Source organism: Phaethon aethereus (genome assembly GCF_964289735.1).
Source record: "Phaethon aethereus genome assembly, chromosome: 14".
Classification (NCBI taxonomy): domain Eukaryota; kingdom Metazoa; phylum Chordata; class Aves; order Phaethontiformes; family Phaethontidae; genus Phaethon; species Phaethon aethereus.
In genome coordinates this window covers 19,908,356-19,928,597 of record NC_138590.1, presented here as the reverse complement: position 1 = coordinate 19,928,597, position 20,242 = coordinate 19,908,356, and the positions used below count along the sequence as shown (strand labels likewise).

At 41.3% G+C, this 20,242-nt stretch overlaps 1 protein-coding gene across 4 annotated transcripts; it reads left to right on the top strand.

Annotated features, from left to right (window-relative positions):
* Positions 1 to 8,505: 8,505 nt before the first annotated feature.
* Positions 8,506 to 20,148, top strand: ZCCHC10 (zinc finger CCHC-type containing 10; the record flags this gene model as incomplete). Of its 4 annotated transcripts, XM_082005993.1 has the most annotated exons (4): positions 8,506 to 8,565; positions 12,419 to 12,580; positions 16,261 to 16,302; positions 19,881 to 20,148. In XM_082005993.1, 4 exons carry the CDS (start codon positions 8,525 to 8,527, stop codon positions 20,146 to 20,148), a joined length of 513 nt encoding a protein of 170 aa, XP_081862119.1. The 4 variants fall into 4 exon arrangements, with proteins under 4 accessions (XP_081862119.1, XP_081862117.1, XP_081862116.1 ...); XM_082005991.1 differs by lacking the exon at positions 12,419 to 12,580 and having other exon boundaries at positions 8,525 to 8,565; XM_082005990.1 differs by lacking the exon at positions 16,261 to 16,302 and having other exon boundaries at positions 8,525 to 8,565.
* Positions 20,149 to 20,242: the final 94 nt, after the last annotated feature.

The window sequence follows — 20,242 nt, the reverse complement described above, 5'->3', positions numbered from 1 at the left end:
AAATAGTCATTGCATGTCATCTAATGTATGGTTCATCGTGCTATTCTGGGATATTCAAATAGAAACGGGCTTTGCGATCTCCTCAGCTGAGGGTATCCGGAGTATCGTGTTGCCCTGAACTCTGATATGAATCATACCCCATATAACACAGCTCTCAGAAAATCCTACCCTCTCTGTGCTACGGAAGGTTACTCAGGAGCCTTTTTCACTAGTTCAGTTATCTCAAGAATTTGCTGTGAAATAAATGTTGAAAAGAGAAATTTCCCTCTTATTCTGGTTTCCATAATTTTCCATGAAACTTGAGAGATAATTAGATTTCATGTGTTTACAAATTAAGCCACCACAGCTACTGAAGTATCAGAGGTGGATAACTGCCCACCAAACCCAAACCAACCAACTGGAAATTCCCCAAAGAAACGTAAGAAAAGCAAATAGAAAAAAGGAGGAAAAATGGATACAAGAAAAATATTGGAAAGCGATGACATTATAGCAACAACAAATGTTCCCCAGAACAATCATTCGCTCCTGGATGTTGTGTACTATGCATACATCATAATTGTATAGTTAAGGCTAGTTCATAGTTTTGCACATACTTCCTACCACTGGAAATTAGTGCCTCGGGGCAGCCTGCCCACATGAACGTATTTTAAAGATGCAAGATACTTCTCAGCGCGTTGGCCCATGAAATGTGGCAGCAAAATGCAAGAGGCTTCATTTGGACGGGTTGTAATGACTGTGTCACCCTCCCCACCCAACTCTGGAGGCACTGAACCGAGCTGCAAGTCCAACAGAAAGAATTTTGAATGCATTGATAAAGTAAGGATGATGTCATATGATTTCAAAATATGAAACAGTGGCTATGTCAAAGAAAAAAATATGATCAATGCTGCATGCAAGTGCACATCCCTTCACGGAATGCAAGGCTTTAGGAGAGAAATTTTTAAACTGTGATCAAGTTTTTTGATGTGACATTAAATTAGGAGGCATTATCAATGAAAAACTGCATGATCCTGATCACTGGAGTATTAAGATTGGAATAAAATTGAGTAGTACAAAGGTTAAGGTCATGCACACATAAACTAAGAGCAAAAAAAATCTTAGAAACTGGAGGCACATCAGTAGGAAATAATGGCAGAAGAGAATGACTTGCATCTAGCCTGGCTGATGGCTGTGGGTGGAAGGTAGTGTGCAAACATGAAGAAGAAAGTATCTTAAGATGCATGAGGTGTCTCCAGCTGAGACAGGAAAGTGGTAGTGCCATTTGTATGTGGAATAATACTACGCCTAATTCTTGTCACATACATTCAAAAGCATTGAAGAAACCTTCAGAAGGGACAATGTGATGGTCAAGGGAATGGACAGTCGGTATTACAGATGGAGATTGCCCTCGTACGAGTGAAATGAAAACAAGAGGGGATACAATCACCACCTGTAAACACAATGGGTATGGGAATAAGCACTTAAACTAAAGAACAGCTGACATGAACAAATGGATAAACTGATCACTAATAAATTAATTCAGAAATCAGGGTGATCCTGGAGCAACTGGAGCAATCAAGCTTCGGAAAGTCTGCAAAAGAGAGTTGGGAGGAAGAAAACAGACATCTTTAAAGATAAATCAGCGTAAGCGTATAGATGGGATTCCGTGAAACGGTTCCCATGAGAACTGGGAAGGGCAGCAGTACCCAGTGGGTAACTTCGAACTCTGTAATCCCAAAGCATACAAATCCTAAAAGACTGAGGACTGAGGCTACAGCCATGCCTTGCCGTGCCCTTCCCCACAGCACCTGTACTCGTACTGCTGACCGATGCGGGAGTTTGGCCCCGTCAGCCCATCGCAGAAGGGCGACGTGTGTGGCTGGGCACCAGACGGGAGCTCAGCCCCTATCTTCTCCATCCAGACTGTCCACAAACCTCCTAAAAGTTCCAGCAGTTTGTGACGTGCACACGTTTGGTGGAGGTGACAGCCTTGCCCGCTCGTCCCGTCCGGGTTCATTCTGCCAGCCAGGCATCGTGGCTGCACCGTCCCGCGCCCAGCCGTCAGCCCCGAGACCCTCCGCCTGCCGCCGGGGCGTCTTTGTACGCTACGGTCTGCTGGCTGTCTGCCCAGGAAAGAAAAACATCTGATTTTGTTCTAAATCCATTTAATACACGCCAGTGACATATTTAATGATGTAAGCTTCCACAAACTGCACACACAAATGACGTCCCCACTACGTCGACGTGCTTTACGCTCCGTCGGGAGACATTCGGGATCTGTTGACACACAGAGATACTTCGCGTTTGCTGAAATGTGAGCTGAGGATCTAAAAATAGGGCAGAGTTTTCCAGGCTGGAGTGGGGAACAGTCACCCAGCAGGCGCTCGCTGAGGGTACAGTCAGAATAACACCGCAGTCCCACAGCAACGCTACACCAGTGCTACCCGCCCTAGAAAGAGGGTGTTCGTCTCAAGTTCACAGATCATAAATTAAGTTAATTTAAATGCATTCTAATAATAAAGTCCATTTTTCTTTTTTTTTCAATGGGAACTGTGGTTGGGCATCCATATAGGTTACAGGGTTTTGAGTTGCATTATCCCTTTCAATGTATTTTTACAACAGCTGACCTAATGAAGACTAACCTGATTTGAGGCTCAAGAAGCTTCCTTCGTGTGAGCACTAAGTCACGGTTCAAACTGGCATTTCTATCTTTTTTCTTTCCGCTTTCTGTACTATCCTCTAATTGTCTTTTTATATGGTGGATGCCAAAGGAGTCTGATATTATGCAATCCTGGGATTTGAATACATAGAGCCAGGGTCTGCTCTTAGTCACTGATATAAATATTGAGTATCTGCAAAAATTTTACTAGAACAGACCTATATCCATACTGGCACTAATTTTATATATATCACAAGTACTTTTCTTTTGTCAGATCTTGCATTACCTGTTAAGTAGTTGAAACAAATTCTTTTTGTGACTCTGCAGGACGAGGAGACCCTTTTCACCATGCAAATATGTCATAATATATGTTCAGCAATTTATACTACAAGGAAAATGTACAGAAGAGGGAATGAGGGAACACATCTTGCTTGGGAAGTTAGGAGATGGAGAAATATAACTGAAAGATTTTGAGCTCGTGTTGCTTTATTTTATGCCTAGGAAGGGATTCCTGTATTTCTGCTTCTCACAAGCAAGTCATCTACAGTATCACAACAGATGGGATCTCACCTGGACTTCCCGACCCTGAAGTGCCAAAACATGCTGTGAGGAGGCCGGTTCACTGAAATCCACCAGCTGGATTTCAACCCAACGTGAGAAAAACATCATATAAATGCAGCGTACAGGCAACACTGTGGTGGGAAATGAGTTTTGCTCTTTATACCACTTGTACGAGACCAGCAGGCACCACGTTCATGCTCGCTGTTCACTGCAGTGAGTGCTCGTTTCATTTGGCTGTTCTGGTTGTGCTTTTGTGATGAAGAGAAACATTGGGACTTTATTCATTTTAGGTAGACTGTTTTTTTAAGGAAGTCTCTGTAAGTAGAGACAGTATCTTCCATTAGGCCAACCAATAGTAGAAAAGCTTCGAGAAAACCCTCCTTCGCATTTTTTAAATACTTGATTCAGTCACCCCAGGTGGATTCAGACCCAGCCGAAACGCGCAGCAGCCCAGCGCCGATCAGGTCCTGACGTAAAGCTTCGCCGCCCCAGACACCCTGCCCTGCTCTTGGATTTCAGTCTGGAGCTGTACTACAGGTGTTTCTTGGGAAGAATTAGGTTATTATCTGGAAATTCAAACTCCAGATGCCCTGGCAAAAGCATCGCTTCAGGAAAAGCTTTAATTAGAGAAATAAAACATGTTTTGGTAAGATCATTTCTTTCAGACATTTTATTTCATAGGCAGTGTCAAAATTTTTACTTTTTGTTCTGACCTAGGAAATGCAGAAAACAGAACAAAAGACTTTCAGTATCTTAAGTTGTGTCTACGCTGCGACTGTAGTGCTATTTGGAAATACCTGAGCCAAATTTAAAAGGACTGGTTTGTGTACACAAAAGTAGGAGTTTCACGTGAGCTTGTTTCCTCTGCAGAGAAGCAAAGCAATGATGATCTTAAAGGTCTTTTCCAACTCTAATGTGTTACCTTAATGTACTACCACGTGTAAACTTGCAGTTACTGATAGTACGACTGAGTGGAGGCGGGAAATCCTAGACAGGGAGTGTTTCAAATCTATTGACTCTATTCCTTATCACCGAGGTTTTTTCCAGCCTACAGTTCTGTCTGAATAAGGACCTTCCGTGTTTCTGTCTCTCACTTTTACTTTCTCTGATGCTGAAAATGCTAACAGCTCTACATACAGGAGCTAGTGTGGTTTTCTGTTGTTGTTGTTTTATTTTATTTCTATGTCCAATTTGAATTGTGTTTTAATCTGTAATACTTTTCAGTAAGGAATACATGATGTGACTGATTTCTCTTTGGATATATTCTGCAAAAGAGGTGGAGAAAGAAAGCAAAACCACGTAGGAACAGGCTGCCCAGGGAAGTGGTTGAGTCACCGTTCATTCACAATTCAGGTATTTAAAAGACGTGTAGGTGTGGCACTTGGGGACATGCTTTAGTGGTACATGTGTAGATGTGGCACAGCCTTGGCAGTGCTGGGTTAACGGTTGGACCTGATGATCTTAAAGGTCTTTTCCAACCTAAATGATTCTATGATTCTGAAATGAAATGCCGAGTGACATTCTCCCTAATGCTCCCAGTTTGTCATTATTATTGTGCAGCATTAGCACCGTCAGCTACTTAATTGCTTGTCATTTTGGAAGACTGATCAGGGTTTTGGGTAACTGGCACTAGTAGCCATCAGTCTTGGCAATGGAGTTCTAACCATTTATTCATGGGCTCAGTTCTTCCAAAGCCATGGAAAGAAAGTTCTGACAACATTTTTCCCCTTTCACATACAGACCCTTATCAAATAGTGTGACACCTTCATTTCGTAAGCAATGAAAAGCGCTGGGGGTGGGAGCATAGCGAGAAAGGTCTCTGAGGAGCTGACGCAAGGCAGCTCAGTGTTGGTGCCACTGAACCTTCAGTACTTTCCCCATTTTTTCCCTGGTGTTGTTTGCATACCTCCTCCCTTTCCTGCCTAGAGAGGGGCATACTTTGGAAATTAATTTCTCTGCCCAGCATATTTAGAAATAGGTTCATGACACTGCAACTTTAAATAGCAACCTAATGTGCGAAGGCAGGATTTATGGGCACAGTCAGTTCATTGAGCAGCAGCAGCTCCCTGGAACCGTCCCCCCGGCAGCAAAGCCAGCGCTGTGCAATGACTCTGCACATTTAGTGCGGGGAGTCTCGGAGTTGCATCCTCCAGTGTGCTCCTCAGCCCGGAGGTGAACTACCTCTGCATGAAAGAATGGCTGTGAAATAGGAATTTCGGGCTGTAGGGACCTGTGGAATTTGAGCTCAGAAGAACACTTGCAAACTCCTCGGGTAGGAGGATTTAAAGTGGATTGTTCTAATAAAAGGTACATCTTTAAAGCCTCTGTGTAAGGAAAAGCCCATACACTCCATGGAGTAATCTGGCCTGTGATACCAGAAACCTTCCTATACTGGGAAATGTAAGGAACTGTTGTTCTGCTGCACTAATGTTAGGAGAGCTGTACAGGTGCTAGAAGCACCTAATATTATTGAGTGCAGATATTGCTATCAATGTGTAATTTACTCCAAGATTTTAAGGAATACTGAGGTAAAAAAAGAGATCAGCAGACAGGAATTTATTATAAAGCATTGACTATTATAAATAGCGGTTCTTGTAGTTTAAAGAAAATTTTAGTCGATCCTGAAATAGTAAACTCTTTTGTCTGACTTTCTCCATTAAAAGCGAGATGCCAGACATCAAAATTCAAATATTGAGGTCAAACTCTGCTGTGTTTATAACATACCAGGCATCACACATCAGAATTTAGCTAGAGGTGGCAGATATGATTAATCACAGGTTATCACAGAGCGTCATCTAAAACAGGACAATGGTTAGATACCGCAAGAGGTGCCAGCTATAGAAGAAAACATGACGCATACAGGAACAGCTACTAGCCTTAGATGTTACAATTACAGAATTTGGAGGCAGGAACTGCCAGAATATTCAACAATTAGTTACACGGTAATTAATCCTGATGAGTTGGAGTTGTTTATGTCTAACAGAATCCCTCACTATCTTACCTTTGTAGTGTGATATTTAATTGGTGCCATTGTATCCAGCAGATGTTGTTACCATCCCCGTTATTATAAATATGATGTGACACACGGCAGAAAGTTCTGGCTCTCGTATCTCCTGACTGCGACTTGATCGTGCACCATCAGAGGTGAAACACCTCTATGCCACACATCTGCTAATTCAAGACCTGGGATACTCATCGCCAGAAAGCAGCAGATTTTTATTGCTGCATTAGATGCGACATATAAATATATTTTATTTTTATACATCCATGAATTGCTTAAAATATAAACTTGCATATCCATCTGTTCTCACTATTGTCACGTTCCTATTTTTTCTCCCCACAAATTCTGTTGTACTGTGTTCCCACCTTGTATATTGTCTTGAGATAAGTGTGAGCTTTTCTCAGCAAGGGCTGCCTTTTACCCTGTTTCTACAGTTCCTCACACAGTAATGATCCAGCTGGTACAGTTGGATTCTACTGACATTAAGAAAATGCAATAGGCTTTTTCATTGTATATATAAATGAACACCACCAAATCACAAGAAATACATTTTAAAGAGCTACATAACTGGTACTAAACCACTACGAATCAGTAACAGCTCATCTATTTCATGAAATGTAAATGTCCAGTGGAATGCCCATGTATTGGCTATCAATTGTCCCTATGACAGGATGGTTCTGAATTAATACTGAAAGGGTTGGATATAAAGTATTTCTAGGATACTAATATCAAGAGTAATAGCAATTCAGCATTTAAAAATGTTTTCTTGAGGATTTTTGTCACAAAATTCAAGATATTTTAAAACTGATCCCACGAGATAACAGTGAGTTTTGATAAAGTGAAGCCACATTCCTTGCTTCCTTGAACCCAGGATAGAGGCTGCTCTACTTGTGTCAGCTGGCAAAGATTCCCAAGGGGCTGCCTGCCAGGTATGTGCCATCTGAAAGCTCCAGCCGCTGCTGCTCTTCTTTTCTGTCCCTAGACCTCTCCTCCCATGCCAGAGACTATAAGGAGATGATGTAGGAGCTAAAAATACTATCTGCTGTTGGCATAGCTGGGGGACTACGGTCTCTTGGGCTGAATAGCGTGGAAGAAAGAATTTGCCTTACGATTCCTAGATATATCCGAACTGTATTTCCTTACAATCAAGTATAGAACACATTGAGTCAACACAAACATGACTTATCAGTCTCCTTAGGCCCTGAGATTCATGTTTAATGGATTACTCAGCCATGGTTACACACCCATACCAGCAACAGAATTGATCTTCTCAATTATACTGAGATTTCTTTTTCTGTCAGTATAGGGTATAAAAATCTGACCTGCTAAAAATTAATGTGCTATAAATGCTTGCAACTTTTTGGGAGTGATAATGAGTTAAATTACTCCTTTCTGAAATCTAGGCCTTTCTAACATTTTTTCTGAGCCTTCATGTTATGACCAGAGAGCTATTATGCTTTCCAACTTGATGCATAGCTAAAAGCTCTTAGGAAGATGTAGCAGGCTACCTGCAGCTACATTGAATTATTCATGTGGACTAATGAAGGTGAAACTACCCCAATGTCACTCTGCAGTCAGGCCTGCTTGCTGGCTGAAGCATCTCAGAGGAGGTGCCCGGTGGCAGGAGAGACCTGGATCAATAACCCCCCTCTTCCTCGCCTCTCCCACTCCCTTCTGCTGGCTGACATTGGCCATAGAGCCTTCAACAGTTGGCTTCCCCCAGCCACTGCCAGGGACGGGTTGTCTCAGTCACAGGCCGTTCCGCTGCTGGCTTCGGGTGTTTAAAACATATCCCTTCGGAGAAAAACTCTTAAATTTTTAAGCGAGAGGCAGGCTCTCGTAAGACTTTGACTGATGAGAGGGAGAAGCAGCGGTTAGGCACTGACAGGACAGGAACCCGCGGTTGACCGCGAAGAGGCTGAGGCGAGGGGCCGGGCCGCTGCTGGCTGAGAACCCTGAGGAAACCGCGACATGGCGACAGAGCGCTACGGGGCAAACAGAGGGGACAGCGGGGAGCCTGGCTGGGCGAGGTGGAAAGCACAGGGGTGAGGCGACAGGGACCGCGGGCCACCCTGCGCCGACCGTCCGGGGGCCGTGAGAGGCCCTGCAGCGCGACCCTGCGCCCTCCCGCCCCGCGGTGCCATGACAGCGCGGGAGGAGGCGAGACGAAGGGGAAAGTGCAGTCGCCCCAGCGCGTCCCTCCTAGCCGCAGGAGGATTTACTCTCTGTGGCGGCCGCTCCTTCCCCCAATGGGAGGCGGCGGCGGACGACATGACCCGGCATGCAGCGCGGCCTACGCCTCACTTCCCGGCCGAGCCGCTAAGATGGCGACTCCCATGCACCGCCTCATAGCTCGGAGACAGGCGTGAGTGCGGCGGCGGCCGGGGCGGGGCAGGGCGGGAGAGGCGCCGCGGCGGAACAGAGGGGTTCCATAGGCGATCCGAAGCGAGGGAAGGCCCGTCGGGCAGCACTCTGAGGCAGCCGCTTGTGGGGAGGGGGCTGCGGAGGGGCGGCTGCGGGCCCCGGAGGAGCGGGGCCGGGGCAGGGCCAGGGGTGTTCCCCGCGAGTGGGGGCCCTGGTCCGAGGGCGTTCTGGGGGCAAAGGGCCCCCTCCTCGCAGGTGCTCTGCATCCGAGGTAGAGTGCTGTTCGTCGGTAAGGAAACCGCTCCGAAATACGTCTGGGGTGACGCCGTTAGTGACGTCCTTGCGGTGAAATGATGAGAATGGAAGCAGGATTGTGGAAAAGGAGAGGAAGTCTTCAAACTTTCGCTTTTGTTGTTAACACTAGTTAGCAGCCTTTTGGGAGAAGGCTCCCTTACAGGTGGTGGCATGCCATAGTTTTCAGTGAAGTGTGTAAGATCTTGTGATGCAGGCATTTACTGGTCTTTGTCATAGACTTTCAGTCAGATTAAGAAAAAATAAGTTCTAGGTCCATGTTATGATATGTTTACAGAACTGTAAAAGAGAGGCAAAAAAAAAGGTGACCTTTACTCAGATCTGGATATTGCATTCAAGTAATTCCCTCAATACCAAAGGGATCTGATTGCAAAACTGAAATGAGGCAAAGCCAACATTTTTCTTGTTTACATTAAGTACAGCAAATGCCTATGTTCCATTCTCACATCTTACTTGTGCTGGCTTTTCATTTGTTTATAGTTTAGAGTTGTTTGCTTTTTTATTTCCTGAGAATATTGTATTTCCTGTGTTTCAACTTTTGGAGTGTGTTTTGGGGTTTTTTTGCCTGGTCCTAAGAGTTCTCCTAAGAGAATATGGATGACTTCTGCATTCTCTTCTCTATTTTATTGTTTAGTATATTTTTTTTCTCTTTTCCAATGGAAAATAACTTGGAATTTCAAAGTCCTTATGGAATATTTGTTCTTCTAAGTTGCTCTTTTACATGAGTCAAGGAATGATTTCTTACATTTCTCGTTATATCCCTCTGTGGTTGATGGGTATGTGCTGAATTGTACATCTGCCAGCCTTTGCTTCTACATTGTGGTCATTGACCCCTGTTAAAAGTTTACTTCAGTCTCGTGCTTTTCATTAGTGTTAAAACTTGTTAGTGCTGATATGGTATTTATAGATCTGTAGTTGTTGTGCTATTCTGATCTGTTTTCCTGGTAATTACTTATGTTGCTTTTAGGGCTTGATCCATATCTTTTTAGCTTGCATAGAATAGCCTGCCCTGGTCATGTGAGTAGTCCTAAAGCCCTGGAAATGCTGAGTTACATTATTGTTGCTTTAAACTTCCATTCTGTTCCAGTGGAGACAGGTCTGGGCTAGTGTGGGGCAGAAAAACATTCACTTTTTTGGTTTTGTATGTTGATGAAGAAGAGGGAGTATCCTCATTCTGCTTATATGTAACTCTTGTGGCAGAGCCAGAAATCCAAGGCAAGACAAAGCAGAGGGTATTGTTGGGGTTTTTTTTTGTGCATTACTAGATGTACCACTTCCTGTTCAAGTCTGAGTTAATTGTGCAGTGTAGGTTGCAAGTTTAATTAGTCTTCTAGTGCTGATTTAGATCAATATTGCTAAGGCTAGACTATGAAGCCAAACGTTTTGCATTGAAAATGTGATGGATATTCAGAACAAGATTCCCTTCAAGATACAGTAGAACTGTCACAAAACATGATAGCTAGAGTTGAAAGAGAAGCAATTCACATCTTGCCTTGAAAAATCAACTCTCCTTTTGAAAGCAAAATGTTCACTACTGGTCTGTCACTTTATGCTCTCTAAATACTAAATGAACAATCTAGGAGCTGCCTTCTCCTAGTTAAGCCAGGGCTATTAACTTCAGATAGTTTAGATGGGTTTGCCTTGAAAAACTTGTACCTTGGTGTTTGTAAAAAATGATACAATGTAGAAATAAGTTACAGCAGTTGCAGTAAGCTGTACAGGAGCTACAAAGTTCTGATTTTAGTCCTGACTCTAAAACTAATTTGTGATTCTGACTTTGAGTGAGTCACTCAACTGCTGTATGTGTTTCCTTATTTGTAAGGGAGGAGTGTGTCTGTGAGAAGATAGCAAAACAGCTTTTGCAGAGCTTCAGATTAGTGGAGTAAGAGCTAGAATATGAACATATGAGTTTTCTCCTTTAACTGGCTTCTGAAAATGATCAAAGGATTTTACCACAGAGTGAAAACTGAGATGTGGATGTAAAATGCTCACTAAATACTTCAGATATTTGGATGTTAGAGTAGTAAGTGAAGTCTTGCTTGGTTTACATTGCACAAAGTAAGCAAGAATATGATTGTTCTTATGATAAACCTTCTGCCAGATTTTAATGAATCCTGGTAAATTCAAATAAGCTACAACTAAGATCATCTCTGTTTTACTTGCTCAGAATCTGTCCTGGTTTTGGCTGGGATAGAGTTAATTTTCTTTGCAGAGGCTAGTATGTGGCTATGTTTTGGATTTGGGATGATAACACGTTTGATGTTGATAACACACTGATGTTTTCAGTTGTTTCTGAGCAGTCAAAGACTTTTCAGCTTCCCATGCTGGCCTGCCAATGAGAGGACCAGTGGGCATGGGAAGCTGGGAGGGGACATGGTGGGGACAGCTGACCCGGGCTGGCAAAGGGGTATTCCGTATCATACAGTGTCATGCTCAGCATATAAAGCTGGAGGAAGAAGAAGGAATGGGGGGACACGTTCGAAGTGATGGCATTTGTATTCCCAAGTCACCGTTGGGCGTGATGGAGCCCTGCTTTCCTGGAGATGGCTGAACACCTGCCTGCCCATGGGGAGTGGTGAATGAATTCTTTGTTTTGCTTCACTTGTGTGCACAGCTTTTGCTTTACCTATTGAACTGTCTTTACCTCAATCCACGAGTTTTCTTACTTTCACCCTTCTGATTCTCTCCTCCATCCCACTGGTGGGGGGAGTGAACGAGTAGCTGTGTGGTGCTTAGTTGCTGGCTGCGATTAAACCACGACAGAATCCAAGGCTGTCTGTGAGAATTTGGCAGTTTGGTACTTGTGTTAAATTCTAGAGTTGGAAAATGCAGCTGCTTTTTGCTAGCAGTGTTCCAAAACGTAATTTCAATTACTTATCTGAAGCAAGCTAGAACCATGTGCAGCTATTGGATAGTAACAAATTGTGTGCAGCGTAATCATTCCCAGTAACTGTTGCACAATTATATCCTATAATGCTAAAAGCTGTGCCAATTAGGTTGATCAAAATGCGATTTTGGTGATAGGATTAATCTTTCTTCACTGACAGAGAATGGTCCTAGCAGCATTTTTCAAAATGCTTAAGTTGTTTACAGTATCTGAAGTGGATGGGAAATTACAGAATCTTGAGAGGGGGAGGACTGCGAGGTAGGCTAACCAGCAGCTAGTATAAAACTAAAAGTGAAATTCAGATGCAGTTCATAAGTGTGTTGACAGTTGGTGTCTGTAGTTCAGTGTTTGCTACTTTAGCAGAAGGTGACTTAAGCTGAAGCTCTGGATTAGAGGAAAAGTCTCTTTGCTCTCTTTCATAAATAGTTGGTATGAGAATGTTTTAATAAATGAAAATGGGTTTGCCTAAATTCTGTTACTGTTCTTGTCCTGATTTAAGATGTATAATAGCTAAAGCACCCATGGATGTCAGTCTGGTTTAATCAGAACTACATGTGCTGTTAAGAATCTGTATGATTAAAAACAAACAAATGTTTTTTTCAATAGGTAGAACAGACTTGGAATCAGTCACTTAAGCAATTCTGCATTTTTATAGGGAGGCAAACAAGCAGCATGTAAGATGTCAGAAATGTTTAGAGTTTGGACATTGGACGTATGAATGTACAGGGAAGAGAAAATACCTGCATAGACCTTCGAGGACAGCTCAATTAGCGAAAATTCTTAAAGAAAAAGAAAAGCAACTATTACTGCAACAAAGGTAAGATTGGCAGAATGAAAACGCCTAGTTTATTAATGAAAAGGTAATTTTGTATGCGGGTGAGAGGTGGTGTCCTAGGCCATTTGCTGTTATCTTTTCTTCCAGGCTGTGTGATGCTTGCTTAATATTAGAATCATTTTGTTTGTTACCTGGAATATGTACACTCAGGTCCCACAAAATTAAAATGTTGTTTGTTAACACCTGCTCGTCTGAAATACCCTTAAAACCTTTTTGGCCTATCTGAAACAAAAAAAGTGCACTAAGCTAAAGTTAAAATAGTTGGAGCCGCCTTTGTAATGGAATAGTGTTTCCTGAATCCCTTGGTAACTTGGTTTCATATGTTTATGTGCTAGTACAAGCAGGTTGGTGTGAATACTGTAAATGTATTTATAACAAAGAAGCAATTCTTTCACTTCTGTTTAGGTTTGCTGTTAGACTGTGTGGTTAAAACCTGGTCTTCTGGATATGACCTGACAGTGGATTTGTGCCAGCACAGCTCCTGTATATTGCTTATTATGAGCTGTAATGGTTAAACAGGTGAATGACAGTTGGATTATCAGGTGTTTTTAACTCTCAAGTGTAAAGTAAAAACATCACTGAATTGCTGAATTATTTCCCTTTTTGACATCTGAGAAAGCGAAAGATACCTGCAGCTAAACAGAAAAATCAAAGTAAAACTCTGCCTTTGTGTAATGTGACTTCCTTTCCACTTTGTTCTGTGAGTAGACCTTAATAATTGTTTTAACCAGCAACTCCATATGACAAAGAGAAAAATAACATAGCACAGTAGTTTTCCATTAAATTCCTATGTATGAGGGTCTCCGTTCCACCATTGCAACTCAAATTTAGTTATGGTACCTGAAGAGTCCTTGCCTCAGCCCTACTGAGGGACAGTATCATTTATAGCTGTTGCCGCTAAAATTTTTGAGGAATTTGGAAAGATACCCTCTGTTGTTGCCACTTGCAACTCAGTATGTTGGCTGTAGGTCATTAGTGCTGCCAGGATGTGAGTTATGGAAGAGTGTTCACACCTTTTGCTCTGTTACCTTGATGGGGGAAGAAAATGGGTGGCAGCCTCTGGCAGAGAGGTCTAATTTGACTTTGTCAGTTGTTTCAACTGTGGCAGCAGTATGAATCAGAGTGCTGAAACACTGACTGAAGCGGAAGCCCATTAGCTTGTGTTGAGTGACATAAAATGTTTGATTTTCTGAAATTAATTTTGATCCAGTGAGTAATTCTGAAGCAATGGTAATCCCCTAGTATTGTACATAAGAAATCAGGAGTGCCTGGGCTCTAAAATTTACTCCCTTTGGAGACAGAGTTTGGAAGAGTTCTTCAGAGAGTTAAGATTTTTAGGAGAAATATTGAGTTTGAGTCAGACTATTCCCTTGTTCCTTTTCTGCCCTATTTCTATTGAGTTCTGCAGGTTAACACTGGTGGATAGTGAATTAAGGGTGAAATTGCTTGTTGCCTAGCCATTGTGCTTGAGTCTGTGTATGGGATAATTTTGTAGAGGAGTTACAGGACTGTTGAGTGTCTGTCATGAATGGAGTTTTTTGAGCTGGAAGTCTAACAGTCGACAGTGTGAGGGGTATATGGTGTGAAAAGTCATCTCATAAAAGGGAGACTAAGTAATCCTTAGATGGGAACAGGTTTTAATCCTGATTAAATTGGGCTGGATTCATAGCGGTTATGTAATGATAAGCTCTCTGAAGCTCCTTAAGTGCCATGAGGCACCCAGTTCCTTAGGTGCCAGTGTTACATTTTCAAGGATGAAGCTTATTCTTCATGGAAAGAACAATTTCTTAGGTCACACTTTTACTTTTTGCATAGCTTGCTTTGGAAGGTTTTCTTGTCTGCAGAGAAGTTGGGTCTCCTGCAGGTCTGCTGCAGAGTATTTGTAGCATCATCTTTAAAGATCTAATAATGAATCATTAACCAGAAGGCAAACATAGTCTAATAAGATTAATATTTGCTTTTTGACAACCATATACAAGGCTTTTCAGCATTAACTTTTCAGCAGTTGTTCCAGGTTCCTTCTATTTGCCCATCGTTGACTCCACGATTCTGATAGACATTATGGAGGTTTTGCTGACTGGTGTCAGTGAAGCCCATGGCTTGCTCGTCCTAGAGTAGGAGTTGGGAGGGGAGGAAAGGTGGGAAAATGCTTATTCCTTACTGATGTTACTGAATTGAACCAAAGCCAGGATGCTTGAGTCTTATTTGTAGTTCTGAAGACAGTGTGGTGCCACAGGGAAGACGACCAAGTGTCATTAAAAAGATTTGTTTGATCCTCAGGGGCCTGACCCCTCGCAGTTGTGTGGTTCCATGGAGCAGTGAACTCCTGTACTTACCCATACGTTAAACGCTAGAGGGAGGCACAGACCCGTGCTGCAGCGGCCGGGGTTACTCACATGCTGAATTAGGTCCCGCCTTCGGAAAGGTGATTTGGGATTTAATTCTGTTTACTCACAGTGACTTCTCTTACCCGTCAAACACTTGGTTACCTATGGTAAGGGTATAAGGCCTTAATAATCTGAATATTAACAACATTCAGTAGTACAGGAGGGATCATAATTTGGTTTGAAATTTGAAGATCAATGAATCTTCCTCTTGCCCACAGAAGATTGTGGGGAGTGTGTGCAATTATAACATTTTCATACCATACGTATGAAAATAAAAAATTGAAAAATCTAATTTTTCTGGCATATAAATGGCACTGAGTACTTGTATTGAAATACAGTATAGTTTACACTTAACACTTTCTTCTTTCCACCCTTTTCTGGAGTCCTTATCAACACATACTGCTGCCTAATTGCTAGATGAAATATATTTGCAGTTTTTACTTTATTTCTGTGTGTTTAAGATGGTTTCCAATACTAGGTTTCAGTTGAGGAAAAAGTATCCTGGTTCATGAAAGAATGTGCAACTTATATTTACAACATGCTTAACATGCCACTGATATATATGATGAGGGACTACTTAACCACACATGTACATTCCAGGTTGAATTATGTGCTATATATCTACAGCTGATTGAGAAGAGCAGGTGACTGGTATGTTTGACTGAAAGAATTTTATTTTCTTTAAAAAATAATCCAGAAGCAAAGACTGGTTTAAAAAGAACACAAACCTTTTAGTGTTTTGTTAAAAGAAACTTTCTTTTATGTCATTTAACACTCAAACTTCCTGTGAGCATATGAATGCATGGGAATCTGAAAGACAAATAGCTGGAAAGCATCAGTATAGATTATTCTGTGTCTTTTTGTACTTGAAAGAAATACATGGTGAAAGCTACAGACTAATTCAGTATTTTATCCTTTGTTTCAATGAATTCAGTTATTGCTAAATATGGTTATAGAGAACTTTTTTGTATCCTTTTTTCCTATGCTTTTCCTATCACAAAATGCTGTAGTCTGTATAATATGAAGAGTAAAACGTAATTAACACAGAAAATGAGAGGTGGATTGCTGCTTTTTTTTCTTTCTTGATTTGTAGGTATTGTTGTTTTTCTGGTTTGAATAGTTACTGAAAATAGATGCCAAATGAACTTCGGGCGGTGCAGCACTCTGCCAGTGGGATATCAGCTTTCTAATATTAAACTCAGCTCTACTGTGCTGCTATTTATTTAATTTTCCTACTGCATTAATCAAAGCAATTGTTTTTCCCCCTTTAATTAGCACTGGAGAAAGTACTGCAGAAAGGAAGACCAAGAAAAAAAGGTATGTGGGAAACAATGACAAATTGTGCAGCTGTTTCAGTGTGTGATCTTGCGCTGGGTATTGTGGCAGGCAATGTGGAAGGCATGTGTGTGGAAAGTCAACATTGCAAATACAGTTTTGATTTTACTGCTTTTAGCCTGTTACAGGCAGTTGCATGACCAGACATTGGGAGAATTTTTACTCCTCCCTGTCCAAAATCTCTAAATTTTATCCTCTGTTTTTGTCCCTACTGATTGTCCTATCTCTACATGATCTTGCTTTAATAATAAAAATCTTTCTATTTCTGCCTCAAAAGTTCATCAAGTGCATTTTAAACAATTGTGCAAGAGTGGCATACTGTTTTCTAGTCTGTAATCACTCCACCTACCCATCTTGCTCTTCCTTTTGTTGTTTTCATTCCCTTCTTGTAGCACCTGTCTCTCTCTGAAGTTCTACCTAGAGCATGAAATAAAGTACCTAAAAAAAAAAAAAACCCCAAACCCCACCCCCCCAAAAAACCCCCAAAACCCAACCCAACCCCAAAACCAAATTAAAAAAACCCCAATCCCAGACCAAAACAAAATCCAGGAAATAAATGTCTCCTCTTAAGTACTAAGCTGAGCCACGAACTCTTTCTCTTTTAACGTTACTTCTACTTCACTTTGCAGTAACGTTTGCTTGGGAATTCGCTTCTGTCTTTAATAGCAAAACCCTTTCAGGAACAGCTAGAACCCTGGCTGTAATACTCCTGCTAATCATGTTACGAGTTTTACTTACAGAGGATGTCTGTACAGTAATAGACTCATCTCTTTGCATTTAGTTGACTGTCCTCTGTCTCTAAATCTAGTTCTAGAAACATTTTTGGAAGATTTTTAAAGACTAGGCCTTTTGCTTTGTGTGGCAGTCATTAAATAAGCCACAGCAGCTTTTAAAACACATCTTTATTTTTAGGCTGTCATGTGGAATGTGGCTTTATTGGAATGCTTCTTGGTGAGTGTCTTAGTTCTACTATCAGAATATATTTTATCAAAGGCTCCTTTCTCAGTAGTGTCCATTTATTGTTGGAGTTATTTAGGACTAGTGAGACCATAAATTAACTGATTTCTAAACAATGTAGTTCAGACCTCTTCCTGCCTCAGCTTTCTCATATGCTGCACTCTTCTACTTGGCATAATGATTTTCAGAGTATTTGAGCTCTAAACCAATGCAGAAGTGAAAAGAGCAAAAGGATCTATGGGGGGGGGGGGGTGTCTTGGTCACTCTTTCCTTAAAATTTTAAAACTCTTCTAGGTTTGAATTGTTATCCTGTTTTTATGCAAGCACTGAATCCATCAATATCAATTCCTTTCCAGATCGTTTGCTATTTCTGTTTTTCTTACAATACAGGAGGAATTAAATGCGGAAAATTCAGCAAAGTGTTACCATTGAATATTCATGTTCCAGATTAAAAAAAAAAATGCAAAAGTCAGGGTTCTGGCAGTAGTAAGCACTAACCTTTTACTTAGTGTATGTTTGTTTTGCTCTAAACAGTAGGTTACAGGCTTAACCAGAAAAACAGGAACAGGTAAAACAGCTGTTGTACAATCTTGTGACCTCAGGTGACACAGAGCTGTCTTCTGGGTGCATGTTGCCTTCAACGTTCCCATACGGCATACTTTGGTTATTAATTGAAAGACCACTTCATGTTCAGATCACATATATATCTACCTGTCTAAAGGGTAAATATGTCTTAAATCACTTGTTTCTTCAGGCATCCAGCTGTGATTGTGCCCAAAACTGTAGATTTGATTTAAGTAGCATGTTTAAAATTACCTGGGGTTGTTCAACGATTGCAATAGAATTAGAAAAGGCAAAAAGTCTGAGAGGTGTGATAGCATGTGTTACAAAATGCAGCAGTTGTTCCACGATTGGTGCACGGAATCATACAAGATACTAACATTTGTGAACTTGTTTGGAGGAGAATGAATGCTTGTCTGCTGGAGAAATTTTCTACTTTTACAGTGGTGTAGTAGAACCAAAAATCTTGGATCTACCAATCTATAGCATCTGGGTTGTCACATTACCTAATTAGGACAAGGTGAAGTAGTGAATTATACTTGCTTCCATCTCCATCCTCCATCTGTAACTACCAACAGGCCACATGTTGCATCACCTGAAAACAAGTATCTGCTTGTTTCTTCTCTCATAGATCTAGCTATTGCTTTGCTCTAGGAGAAGCAGTGTTAAGTGTTACATCCTGATGTTTCTGTGAGTTGATTTCAGGTTATAACCTAAATATTGGAGGACCATGGACTGCTTCTATGGATTCTGTGAAAGGTGATTAGGAAGAGAAAGTTCAGTCAAGGTTATCATTCAAGGGATCCTCTGACTGATTCTGGTCCATATAAATGGGTCTGCACATCTAATGAAACTGTTTAGATTTGAACTACTGGTCCCATTTTTTTTGTTTTCCTCATCTTAAGACTAGTTTTTCACCAACAATAAGCCTGTATTTAACCAGTCCTTATGGATCTTTATCTTTAATAAATAGCCATTGTGTCTCCATGCGCAGAGATAACAGATTTACAGATGCATTATAAAAACTTCAGCTTAACATATGCATCCAGATTTGTCAGCTGACATGACCCACAGCTGATAACGATGAAAAAACATTACTTTTTCTGTAATAGCCTTAACACAGGCATTTCCCGAGTTGTTGTATTTAACCAAACCCTCTGACTACTACATTAATTTTCTGGTGGAAAGAAGATTCTGCATTATTATATCTAACACTTTTGTATGCTGTTGGTTGACTTGATGGGAAGCGGTGTGAATTAATACCTTTACATTTTGTTTGGAGAAGGATCTATGGGAGAACGTAATTGTACTTTCTTGGAATTTGTATTGCCTTAATCAGAGACCTTGATCATGAGTAAAGGTAAAAATAAAAAAAAATAAATTGCAGAGGATACAGAAATCCACTTTGCTCTGTTCATAGTTCTGTCTTTGTCTTGGACTGTTTCCACCCTGTCTCTTCCACCCTGAAAACATAAGCATCTTGTAGTGGCAGGTAATTTGGGTTCTTTTGCCAGGAGTAATCGAAGAACAGTTTCCATTGAGTACAATTCTAACATTTGTGAAATCACTGATGAAACTTCCACCGACATTTACATTGCCAAAATTTCACTCCTTATTACAGTGGTGTGCTAGGGAACTGATCTTTGTTAATTTTTCCCTGAGGCTTTAGTAGTGTAGGACATTCATACTTCTCCTGCAGCCTTGTTCTTCTATTTAGCCAAGTCAGTAAAGACATTTGTGATTTACTATGAACAAGATCCTTGCCAGCTTTCAAACTTAACCTTTTTCTTTAGTCCTGTTTTGGCTTGCTTCATGTACATGGTGTCACTCTGCCGTTACTCAAATGGCCACAATGCATTCATTCAGAATTGGAAAGGGGCGGAGGGGGTGACAGGACATGGGAATTTGTCTTAGATTGTCAGGCCTGGAAACTTTCAGACCAAGTAATTGATCTTTGGATTACAACACAGTATAAAGAACACTGTGTAATGAATACTGTCTCTGGCAGGTCTGTTCTCATCTGTGTATTTGTTTGATTTCAGATCTAAAAGTGTGACCAGTTCCAGCAGCAGTAGCAGTGCCAGTTCAGCTAGTGATTCCTCATCTGACAGTGAAGATTCTTCTACCTCTTCTTCTGATGATGATAGTGACAGTGATGAGAGTTCTTCTACTTCCTCATCTTCTGCATCCTCAAGTAGTACTTCCTCTTCTTCAGAGTTCGAATCAGATTCTAGTTCCTCCAGCAGTAGCAGCAGCAGCACAGACAGTAGTTCTGATGATGAGCCACCAAAGAAAAAGAAGAAGAAATAGCGTGGTACAGTCTAGAACTGTTGTTTAGCGAATGATAACACTCTTCAAAGATGTTTTGAGCATATGGTTGCCAAACAGTTTAACTGGTCAACAT